This window comes from Physeter macrocephalus, chromosome 19 (assembly GCF_002837175.3).
Source record: "Physeter macrocephalus isolate SW-GA chromosome 19, ASM283717v5, whole genome shotgun sequence".
NCBI lineage: Eukaryota > Metazoa > Chordata > Mammalia > Artiodactyla > Physeteridae > Physeter > Physeter macrocephalus.
In genome coordinates, this window is record NC_041232.1 from 48,005,816 (window position 1) to 48,018,283 (window position 12,468).

A 12,468-nucleotide genomic window follows, 5' to 3' on the forward strand; every position below is an offset into this window, starting at 1 on the left:
AGGAATCTACTTCCTGGAGTATGTGGTGGCATCATAAGAATGGGGTGAGAATTGTCTCTACTGAACCATAACGCTGAAGTGACTACCAGGGCCATACCTGTCTCTGTCTTTAGACAGTTCTTTTGTTCCTATCCGTCATCCCTGGAGATGTCTTCGGTGACCTCTTGGAGATTTTTACTAAGCATTTTCCCTAGGGAGTTTCTCACAAAGAAATCTTCTCACAAATTTTACTGATTTCAGGTCCCAGCTAGTCCACAGGGACCAGCAGTGCCATGGACAGATTTGACATGTCTTGGAGCATCCCAGGAGTTAACAAACATCGAACTCCAGCCTTTAAAGACACAGCTGAAACCCTGGGAACCTTGCCTTTCCCCCAGAAGCGGTAAGAAATAGAAACTCATCTGGGAACTGTTATCAGGCCTCTGGTCTTGAGGGTAGAGAATTCACGATACTTTACAGCATGCCCCATGTGAGCCTCACGTTTATTATTCTAGAGTGGAGGTGCTCACTCTTGAGCACCTTTGTATTCAGCAATCCTGATGAATTGCAGTCAGCCCTCCTTGTGTCAGTTTCCCCAACATTTATCCATTTATTCCTTCATTTCATGACTTAATAGGGTGCTAATACACATCTGTATTGTGGTAGGCACTGGGTCTCTATCCTGAAAGAATTTTCAAGCCTAGATGGGGTGGTGGACAAGCAAAAAGGCAATTACAATACAGTATAGGGTAGTAAATTACAGAATAATTAATGTACTATGGAGGCACATATAAAGGCACCCACCTAACTCAACCTTAGAGGTCCAAGGAGTACTTCCTGGAGGGAGAGACATCTAAGCTAGGACTTGAACTCTGAGTAGAAGAAAGCCAGGTAAATAGGTGGGAGGAGGAGATTCCCGAGCTAAAGGGAAAAACTGTTTCTCTGCTCACAACATTTCTGACACTGCGTATGTGGGGTTTTCCCTCCCATTAAGCAATTCTGACACTACCCAGAACCAGTGCAGACCCCACAGGTTAAGGTTTCAGTCCCAAGAGACTGCCTCCCACATCAGATGCTAGTTGCATGTAATGAGTCCCCAGATTATCCACACTTCAGTCCGATCTGGCTGCAAATTGGTGGTTCCACAACCCCCTTCTCAGGTTTCATAATTTGCTATAATGGCTCACAGAACTCAGAGAAACACCTTACTTACCATTACCAGTTCATCATAAAGGATAGAAATGAACAGCCAGATGAAGAGGTCCATAGCGCAAGGTCCAGAAGGGTCCTGAGCACAGGAGCTTCTGTCTCTCTGGAGTTTGGGGTTCACCACTCTCCTGGGTGCATTCACCATCCCTGAAGCTCTCTGAACCCCTTTGTTTAAGGTTTTTATGGAGGTTTTGTTAGGTAGGCATGATTAATTAAATCATTGGCCATTGGTGATTGATTAAGTCAATCTCCAGCCCCTCTCCCTGGAGGTCAGAGGATGGGTCCGAAAGTTCTAACACTCTAATCAACCAGCCCCCCTGCCCTCCAAGAGTCAACTCATTAGCATAACCTCCGGCACCTTCTCATCTCTACCACAGAGGAAATTTTCGGGGGTTTTAAAAGCTCTGTGCCAGGAACTGGGGATGAGGCCAAATCTATATTTCCCACATTACAGTATCACATGAGCGAAGTCCACAGAATCCTGAAGGTGAGAGAATACAGTCCATTCCGGGAATTGCAGGTAATTCAATTTAACTTGAAGAGAGAACTCCTAGGGGAGAGCTGGTTAGAGGGAAACTAGAGAGGAAACTGGGACGCAGGTTGTGAAAACGTGTCTGTCATCCTCATTCGTTTGTACAGTGCAGTGGGGAACAGTTGAAGGGTTTTAGAGAAGTGAGTGACATGATCAGATTTGTGTTTTAGGACTCAGTTGCAGAGCGGGAATGGATTTGAGGAAGGCAAGAGTAGAGTCTGGTTAGAGACAGTTGTATCCAAGTGGCCACAGTGAATAAATCCAGTTGTATTGTGGTGAGAGGTGGGAAAGATCACGGCTGACTCCTGTTCTTCAGCATTTAACTTGAATTGCAGTAGCTGGTCATTGTTAAACGTGGAGCATGTGGGAGAGGAGTTGAGGGTGATACTCAGTTTTCGGTCTTGAACAACTTGGTTAATGGCGGTGCTATTCATCTAAGTGGGAAAACATAAGGGAAAAAAATACATAGGATGATGTGTTGAGTTTGGGACATTTTGGTGCTTGTCAAATATTTACAAGTGATATGGCCAATTAGCATTGGATACGAGAGTCTAGAGCTTCACAGAACTGGGATAGAATTGGGGATCTGGGGAGATATTAGCTTATAACGTAAGCAGTGATTGAAGCTTAGGACATAGAGAGTTGGTGGAGTGAGGATATATGAGAGCTCAGAACAGAACCCTGAGGAACTCGTGTTCGAGTGATTGACCTTGAATCTAAGAAGGAACAGCCACAGAAATCAGGCTAATGTATTTGGAAGAGAACGGCTCCGGAAGGAAGACATGGTCCCCAGTGTCAGTGCTACAGAGAGGCCAACTAAGTAAGATCCAGAAAGAAGCCATTGGATTTAGCAGCTATGAAGTTGATTTTGATGAGAGTAGTTTGGGGGGTGGGAGGTGCACAGGTATGGCAGAAACCAGATTACAGAATGGAAACGAGTACAGACAACCATTTGAAGAAGCTTTATTCTCAGTGGGAGTGAGGTTGCATGAGGGAGATGTGTAGGCAAGGAGCTTGATTTTAAAAGATGAGAGAGACTTGAATTTATTTAAATGCTGACAAACAGGAGTCAGCAGAGAAAGAGATTGAAAACAATAGGAAAGGAATAGTGGGTAACTGATCAACTGAAGTCTCAGAGGAAGCAGGAAAGGATAAATTTCAAACTGTAGATGTAGGCCTTAGTATTAGAAAGGAGGAGGGACCCTATTTTGACCAGTTAAAGAAAAGATACATGCAGATGGCTTTATCTTTGTAAGCAGAAGCATCTATTTTCTCTCACATAGAAAGGGAGTATTGAAAGTGGAGAAATAAAAAGTTGGGTTTTTTTTGCTGTTATCATTTCAGGTTGTGAGAACAATGGATCAGCAACAAAGAAGGACATTTCAGGAGAGAAATCGCAAAGACTTCCCCAGGAGCCTTCATTTGGAGGAATTAGTGAACATGAAAGCAGTTCAGAGTGGCAGCAAGGAAGTGCTACAGGGGAGAAATTAAGAAGATCCCCTTCCCAAGGGGGCAGTTTTAGTCAAGTAATCTTCACACACAAATCTCTAGGAAACAAAGACCATCCTGAGCCCCAGAGAAGCTTGATTCTAAATACAAACTCTATAACGTATCAGAAAGTTCCTGCGGAAGGGAGACCTTACAGGTGTGATGTATGCGGGCACAGCTTCAAACAGCATTCTGCTCTAACACAACATCAGAGAATCCATACTGGAGAAAAGCCGTACAAATGTAGCCAGTGTGGGAAGGCCTTTAGTTTGAGGTCCTATCTTATTATTCATCAGAGAATTCATAGTGGTGAGAAAGCATATGAATGTAGTGAATGTGGGAAGGCCTTCAACCAGAGCTCAGCCCTCATTAGACATCGGAAAATCCATACTGGTGAGAAAGCTTGTAAATGTAATGAATGTGGCAAAGCATTCAGTCAAAGTTCATATCTCATTATCCATCAAAGAATTCACACTGGTGAGAAACCCTATGAGTGTAATGAGTGTGGGAAAACCTTTAGCCAAAGCTCAAAGCTTATTAGACACCAGCGAATTCATACAGGAGAAAGACCTTATGAATGTAATGAGTGTGGAAAAGCTTTCAGGCAGAGCTCAGAGCTGATAACCCATCAGAGGATACATAGTGGAGAGAAACCCTATGAATGTAGTGAGTGTGGAAAAGCCTTCAGTCTGAGCTCAAACCTCATCAGACACCAGAGAATTCACAGTGGAGAGGAACCTTATCAGTGTAATGAATGCGGCAAAACCTTCAAAAGGAGCTCAGCCCTTGTTCAACATCAGAGAATCCACTCTGGGGATGAGGCTTACATATGTAGTGAATGTGGGAAGGCTTTCAGGCACAGATCAGTCCTTATGCGCCATCAGAGAGTCCACACTGTAAAGTGACTTATGAGTACAGTGAATACTGTAAATACTTCAGTCAGGCTTCTATCTTTGTTAGTCAAAAGGGTTTAATTTACTTTGGAGTGAGACTTCATGGAAGTGGTTGTACAGTCCTAGGTCTCGAATCGATCTGACTTTATACAGCACTTGCCAGTGCTCATGCACATTGTGCCCTGAAAGCTTTTCCTGTGACTAATTAGAAGAGCAGACAGAAGAATCATTGCTTCCACCTTTCTCTTACCAGTAAGAATACTCAGGAACTGCGAAAGATGGGACTAGAACGTTGAAACATCATTTTCCATGAGAATGTCACAAAGAGGGCACAGCAACTCTGTCACTGCATCTAATTGTCAGTGGGCCAGATTTGGAGGATGGTGCGGAGAGTATGAGGGACATTTTGTCTCAGGAATGCAAAAATTATACTGACCAGTTAAGAACAGTGGCAGGGCAGCAAGATATGGGGAAACCGTTTCATCGATGACTTACTGAGCCCAAGGCAGACCAAAAGAGAGATAGTGAAAAGAAAATACAAATTAAGTTATCCAGCAGTTATTTTTTGAGTGGCTGCTTTGTGCCAGGCACTAGGGATACAGTGGGAAATGAGACCATATCTTCCGTTTCACGGACAACACAAACAGGCAGTGACACTGTGGTACGATCAGTGCTGTGTGATGTTAAGGAGTACCTGACCCAACCTTGGATCAGGGAAGGCTTCTGAGAAAAATAATCTGAAGGATGAGTGGCCAGGAAGAAAGTCTGGCACATCTGAGGAAAGGAAAAGGCCACTTCGCCTGGAGTGTTCCTTTTGAGTTCCTTTTGAAGTGGATTCCTGTCTGTAGGAAAAGCATGCATGTGGCCAGAATCTCTGTTTACTACAGTGCCTATAGTGAAACATGAGCCAGTGGAGAAATTTGTTGATAGACAAAACCTGGAGTCCTTGGAGCATGGGGTGGTGAGGAGCTTTGTCTTGGTTTGTATGACCCCAGGGTAAGGGTTAAAACGTAGTTTCCTTGTCCAGCCTGGAGGCTAGGCCTTCCATGTGGGTGAGGGCAGGGGTCAGAAAGAGCCCAGTCTAGAAGTTAAGAGTCTCAGAGTTCCAAATTTCACCCTCACAGACATAAGGACTCCTTTGGTTCTTAAGACGTGACCAGCGCTTCTGTTGGCTTCCTCCTAACTCCCCAGGCTCCAGGTCAGAAGCCGCTATGGCTGCCGTGTCATTTGTTTCTGGGTCTGTACTTCCACGGTTCCTAGTGCGCACCCCTAGGCTCAGGCGCTAAAAACTTCCTCCGTTGCTGGGTCTGTTACTCTCCAGGCGCCTCACGTGTGTTCAGTTTTGTCATATCAGCAGTATTTCACAGTCTTGTGAATTTTGTTAAAGACCATACTAAAGGGAAATAACAGTAACAGTCACGGTCCATCCAGAGAGACTGCCCTCTTCTGAGGGACCCAGCAGGGAAAGGATCCCTAGACTGGTGCTTCTCAGTGCGATGCAGAAAGGTGTATAGGTTAGTCAGCAACAGAAAGACATGTTACTTAAAATACCGAATAGGTCAGAGTTACAACACACCTTACCAAAAATTCAAACCTTTGGGAATCTCGAGTCCTGTACATAGGAAGAGTTTTCATGAGGATAAATAGAGAAGTAATGCTTCTGTTGGGGCATGAGCATGTTCTAACTAGTAAGAATGGCAGGAGGACTAGATGCCCATGCTTGGAGAGAGAATGTGAGAAAAGAAAGGGCTAGGTTAAATAACAAAATAGCATGGTAAAGCTATTCAACTCATATTCCTCTTCCACAGAGAAAGATCCAATCAAACTGAAAAGGGCAAAACACATGTTAAGTAGGAATTGATACAACATGTATTACAAAAGGCAAATAATCTTTATATAGAGGGTTCTTACATATATTGGTAAGAAACATAATAGGTACTTGCGAAGGGCTTTGTGTATATGTATTACTTCTCAGCCCATATTTTGCAGATGAAGAAATGAAGGCTTGAGGTCATGGCTTACTCAAGGTCATGTAGCTACAAAGTGGTGAGGTCAGACTTTAAACCCAGGCAGTAGGAATCCAGAACGCGTCTGGGGAGCCACTTCTCTGTACTATCTCCCCATGAAAAAGTCCCAATAGAAAAAAGTAGTACTTAAATAGGCAAATCACAAAAGAATAAATGCCCACGGACAGTAAATATTAGCCTTGCTAGAATTAAAAATGTATATTAAAGCAAGAGTTGAAATGGCACTTTTTTTCCCTCATAAAACAGATTCAGGGAAATTGGGACTCTAATGCTGCTGGTGAGATGTGAATAGATGCTGTCTGTGGCAATCAGTACCAGAAGCCTTAAACATTGCCTTTTGACTTTAAAATTCTACCTGGAAATGTATGCTTCAGAAACCATCATGAATGTATACAAAGTCTTAAAAGCTGTTAAAAGTGATGTTGATTAATATTAAATAAGAAAGCGTTCATATCTTAAGTAAAAATATAAGACAATATGTACAATATGATTTGTGTAAAAATATATTTATGCATTAAAAATATTGGAAATATATATAATCTCAATGCTTTACTGGTTATATCTGAGTAATAAGATTATAGGAGATTTAATTTTTTCTTGTGTTTGTGTCTTCCAATTTTTTCTACAATAAATATCTAAAATTTCTAAAGTTAGAGAAGAAAAGGTTTAAAAGGGAATGGAAACCCAGGATAGCTGAGAAATTATCAAGAAAAGCATGTGCTTTCTATGGCATCTTTGTGCCTTCCAAGTCCTAGGCAGTTAGCTAACTCGTTAACTGATCTGTGACTTCCTAACTGGTAAATGACAATGGCAGATGTACTCATCTCACTAGTGTACAAAAAAAATGCAAATTATAAATCTCTGTGCAAATATAAGTTATTTGCATGAAGGTGATTATAGTTGAGAAAAGCAATAGCCTTGAAGTGAAGACTTCTGTTCTCGTTAGTGCTTCTCCGTGCATTCTGCAGCCATAAGCAAGTCACCTGACAACTCTGGACCCTCAGTTTAAAAGAGCTGAAGTAGGTGATCTCTTACAGTTAAAGCTTCAACAGTCTGTATGAAACAAGGGGCACCAAGTAGGTGGATGTCAAAGGTAATTGTTTTTTCCTTCACCAGAGTTGCCTGAGGAAAAGTAATCCCTCCCTTCCCTTTCTGCTCAGAACCCTCATTTCGCTTGGTGTAGAAGCAGTCCACTGTTTACCTTAAATGGGTCCCGCGCAGATTCATGGATTTAAAAAGATGTGGGAAAAAAAAAAAGAGATGGACTTTAGGGAAAGTGCTTAATACCAGTTTCCTACCTCTCCACTCCTCCCTCCTCACTTCCACAGGCTGCAGTTAACACTGTCCAGATGAGAGGATTAGAAATTTAAACAAGTCTGACCTTGGTCTCTCCAAGCCCCCTTGTGAACAACTTCGCTTCTTTTGCCCCGTAAAGTGAATCCTCAGAGCAAGGAGGATTGCGGATCATTTCCATGCAGAAGGAACTGACCTGAAGAGCATTTCTGCAAAGTCAAGAGGAAGGGTGAGCGGGGTAGGCAGACCTACCCCCTGCTCTGTGATGGCCCAAAACCAGATGTTGCTGCTCAGTAACTTTATCGTTCACAGCTGTCTTGTTGGCAGACGATAGATCTAAAGGGTCATGGGGTGTTCCTGCACATGTGTGTCTATTAAGGACCTGCTGAGAGGGGAGGGGAAAGCTGTGGCATTCTCCCAGGCTCTTCGCCAAGGTGGGGAAGCGTCCTGATTCTTGTGGACGATGCGTCTGTTTGTAGAGGCTACTTGCTTTCATTCCCAAGTTCTTTCAACCACAGTGCAGCTCCAGATGTCCCCTCAATTTTGTGACTTCACCTGGTAAACTGCAGCCCCAGGGACTAGGTATCGTTTTCAGACATGTTTTGGCCCAGGAATCAAAGCTAAGACCACCAATTCCCTGCCTTCTTCCCACAACTCCTTCCCCCATTCTCCCAGCGCATCTCCATTCGTGTTACGGTGCTCCCTATTACTGAATGATTAATTTCAAAGCAAAACTTAAAACTCAAATTTTATTACAAGACATCTTGCATTACATTCTAATACTAAATAGTTAAAAGTATAAACAATGAGGTCCTACTGTATAGCACAGGGAACTATATTCAATATCCTGAGATAAATCATAATGGAAAAGAATATTAAAAAAGAATGTGTGTATATATATATATATATATATATATATAAAACTGAATCACTTTGCTGTACAGCAGAAATTAACACCACATTGTAGATCAACTATACTTCAAAAAAATTTTTTAAATAAACAGTTGAAGTATATAATCAAAAGTATAAGTGTTAAAATCAGTTACTAAAAATGATTTACCAAACAAGATTTTCACCAAAAAAGAAGTACACATATATTAGGGTTGGGGGGTAAAAAAAAATCTACTAGAAGTACTCCAAAATGTTAACAAAGTTTCTATGGATGGTGGGATCGTGGGTGATTTATACTTTCTCATTTTCTGTACTATCAACATTTACAAGTAATTCACAATCAGTAAAAAAAATATTAAATGGTATTAAAAACATGAAATCGTTTGATTGTCACCCATAGGAAAAGGCAACTCTCTATCCATTTGAAGGATCTTTTTAGATTACTGACTAGCCTCACTAATAAGCCTACAACCTCTGGACACAAAAGCTGTCCCTCTAATTTCACCTCTCCTATTACCCACAACAGCTTTGATTATCACATCTTCTTCAGAAGTGACAGTATCAGGAAGGGAAATCAGGACATCTTAGAAGAGGACTCAAACTTTCTCTTAGGTATTAACTGCCCTCAGCAATTGTGAGTTAATTAAAACTGCCAAAATAAAAATTGGAGAAGTAGAGTTTTGAGGAATATTCAACAAATATTCATTGCCCTCAAGTAGCTTAGCATCTGTGAGTCTGGTGATGAGGGGAGGGAACAGGGAATGAGGAAGGCAGACCTCCCATTCCCGTGTTCCTGTCAGCTTCCCACTTCCTGGGCCCCAGGGTCATGGGACGCAAACACTCCAGTCCCCACTGTCCCTCTAGCCTCCAATATGTATTCTTTCCTTGGTGTACAAACATGCCTTTTTCCATACAACGCAGCAAAGTCTTCCATCACACTAATTCTTCTAAGTACTTCAAGAGAACTGGGATAGGCCACCCAACTCAGTGACTAAATACGAAGAGAGGAACAAACACCTGTCCTGGCTTCTGAACCAGGGGCCCCAAGAAAAAAACTCCTGCCAGAGAGAAGAGTTCAGAGGAAGGGATGTCTCCAGATCCTCTGTTCATGCCATTGCACGTGCTATAACCTCTGCCTGTAACATTCTTCTCTTCCTTCTTGCCTTGGTCTGGCTAACTTCTACCCACCTTTTATGTCTCAACTGAGATTTCATCACATCCAGGAAGCCTTTAGTGACTCATGGACCAGGCTAGGTACTCCCCTGCCATACATGCATTTCAACAGAACCATATATATATGAGATATATATATATATCAATCATATATATATATCATATATCCCATTATATTACATATATATCATATATACATATCCCATTATTCACCCCCAAAGTGAATTCCTAGTATTTCATAGTTGTACAACTCTTACCCAAAGAGTTAAACTCTGGTGTGAGTTCTCTGATGCTGCATAAGGCCTGATCTATGCCTAAATGTTTTCTTACATTCACTACATTCATAAGGCTTTTCTCCAGTGTGGATTCTCTGGTGCTGGGTGAGGGCTGAGCTCTGATTGAAGGATTTTCCACATTCATTACATTCATAAGGTTTCTCTCCAGTGTGAATTCTCTGATGTTCAATAAGGATAGAGCTTCTACCAAAAGCCTTACCACATTCAATACATTCATAGCCTTTGTCTCCAGTGTGAATTTTCTTATGCTGAATAAGGGCTGAGCTCCGGCTGAAAGCTCTCCCACATTCACCACATTCATAAGGTTTCTCTCCAGTGTGAATTCTCCGATGCCGGATGAGCTCTGAGCTGCCCCTGAAAGCTTTTCCACACTCACAACATTCGTAGGGTTTTTCACCACTATGAATTCTCTGATGTCTAACAAGGTCTGAGCTCAGACTAAAGGCTTTGCCACATTCTTTACATGCATAAGGTCTCTCTCCAGTATGAGTTCTCTGATGTCTAATCAGCTTTGAGCTCTGGCAAAAGGCTTTCCCACAGTCTAAGCACTCATAGAGCTTTCCCCCAGTGTGAATTCTCGGTTGTGTTATAACATTTGAGTTCAGACTGAGACTTCCTTCACCTTCATTACATTCCAGGACACTCTCTTCTGTGGAGATTTCCTTGTTGAAGCTTGCCAGGCTAAAATGTCTTTCCTGGGAAGGGAGCTGACTCATTTTGTCCCCTGAAGCCCTTCCTTTTGGCTTCTCAAAATTGTCCAGACCTCCCAAAGCTTCTTCAACTACCTGTCCTGAAGGAGTTTCCCCAGGGAGTCGTCTTGAGGATATCATGGCTGCTGATGCCACACATTCAATAATTTCTTGCTTTGCTGTCAACAATTTGTCAGCCACCAGCTTGCCATCTAAAAATGTGAATAGAAAATGCAAGTGTCATTTGCTCCCCATGTTGGAAGAAAAGAACTTATTGTAGCAGAAACAGAAAATAAACCAAATGAAATAGGTATTTACCTATTAGAAGGAAAACTCTTAAAAACTGGCTTCCCAACCTAGAATTTAGAAAAGTGGCCTGGGGTAGGGAGAGGTGGCACCCTCAGAGAGTAATATAGACTAGAATGAGAGTCAGCATTGGAAAGGAGGGATGGTGAACAGGGAAAGACATTAGTTAAAGGAGATAGTGATAAACAGGAGTAGCAGTGAGAGACCAGGAAGGTGGGAGACAATCTTGGGTTAGAGGAGAAGATGTGCTTTTAGGTAATGAGGGAAAGGAAAAGAGGCGATAAAGAGTAATTAGAATAAAGACAGATGTCTAAGAGTCTTGAATCAGCAGTGCTTCTACAAAAATAGGAGAGCAGGAGATACAATTAGGAAATGCTTTAGGAGTTAGAATTGGACAGAGGTAGGTGGTGCAAAGGTAACTTGCAGATTCTGGCAGGTACTAAGTTGATGAAATGATTATAAGCAAATAGAATAAGACATGCAGAGCATAAGAAAAGGAATATTGTGAGTTCCTGACTCATTCTGGGGCCAGGTGGGAGTCTTCTATGTTCACTTTTTTATGTATAAATGGTCAAAGATGGTGGATGGAAACAAGAGGCAGATGTGACTGCCTGGTGCCAAACCTTCAGCTCTCACACGACACACCCCTCTCATTTCTAGATTTCTAGTAACTCAGAACAGGAGACTACTGGATGATGGCTGAGGTAACTTCAATTATTTTAAGTGGGAAAAATCTGAAAAACTGTTAAGTTACTTTCATCCCCCGCAAAGCCCCCTAAACTTATATGCATTTTACAGATCAGGAAAAGAAGGCTCAGAGAGGCTATGTCACTGATGTAAGGCCACAGAATTAATAACTGGTAGAGTCAGGATCCAAACAAAGATGCTTAACATCAAGGCTTGCACTTTCCCCCTATGTCATCTGCTTTCCCTACCGGAAGGAAGCAGGGCTGTAGTTGCACTAAGAAAAAGAATTAATTTAAAAACCATTTTTATTTAGCTTCAGAAAAGTCATGTTTTTCTATAAAAACAAATACTTCTTTTTGATATTCTTGGAGTTCATCACACTTCAAACACAACAATAAAGGCTCACAATGATTACCTGACCAAAGCAGAGGGCTATCCAGCTTCCCTTTTCCTCACTCCTTACCAGAAATAACAGGTGGACAACACTGCCTCTTAGATTAGGACAGAACACTAAAATTCACACTGTTCTTGGATCTTAAATAGAAATTTAAATTACTCAAGGCTATGCTCGTTCAAAAAGGGAAAATTTATGAAAAAAAGCATAATATATAAAAAAGGCAGAAGAATAATAAGCACCAACTTGGTTAAAGTCAGAGAGCTGACAACCTAATGAGAAATCTTGTGAAAGTAGTAAATAGGTCAAATTATAAAGAGTATAAATTATAAAGGGTATAAAGTGGCAATAAAATTGTGTAGGGACAAATTTAGGGCTCTGAACATTAGAAAAGCAATGTTATTTATAGGATTTTATATACTTCTTCAAATTCTATAATCACATGAAGACAAATTATGAGACCAGAAAAAAATCTTGACCTTAGATGTATTGATCAGGAAAATATCAAGACTCTTATTCTTTCAACTATATATGTATATTATATTTAAAAAAATTAGGGGCTTCCCTGGTGGCACAGTGGTTGAGAGTCCGCCTGCCGATGCAGGGGACAC

At 41.6% G+C, this 12,468-nt stretch overlaps 2 protein-coding genes across 3 annotated transcripts in view; one reads left to right on the plus strand and one right to left on the minus strand.

Annotated features, from left to right (window-relative positions):
• LOC102978158 (zinc finger protein 397) overlaps positions 1 to 12,468 on the plus strand; it is a 51,259-nt gene that overhangs the window by 1,922 nt on the left and 36,869 nt on the right. Inside the window, exons 3-5 of one of the 2 annotated variants that reach the window (XM_024120633.3) lie at positions 241 to 382; positions 1,643 to 1,708; positions 3,065 to 4,109. In XM_024120633.3, the coding sequence (XP_023976401.1) occupies positions 241 to 382; positions 1,643 to 1,708; positions 3,065 to 4,109 (1,253 nt within the window). Of the gene's footprint in view, positions 1 to 240; positions 383 to 1,642; positions 1,709 to 3,064; positions 4,835 to 12,468 lie in introns of those variants that run through there. The other variant, XM_028480586.1, reaches the window with a different exon arrangement.
• The window catches only part of ZSCAN30 (zinc finger and SCAN domain containing 30), a 6,546-nt gene continuing 3,828 nt past the window's right edge, over positions 9,751 to 12,468 (minus strand). The window contains exon 3 of the mRNA XM_007123186.2: positions 9,751 to 10,682. Coding sequence (XP_007123248.1) covers positions 9,751 to 10,682 — 932 coding nt within the window. The remainder of the gene's footprint in view (positions 10,683 to 12,468) is intronic.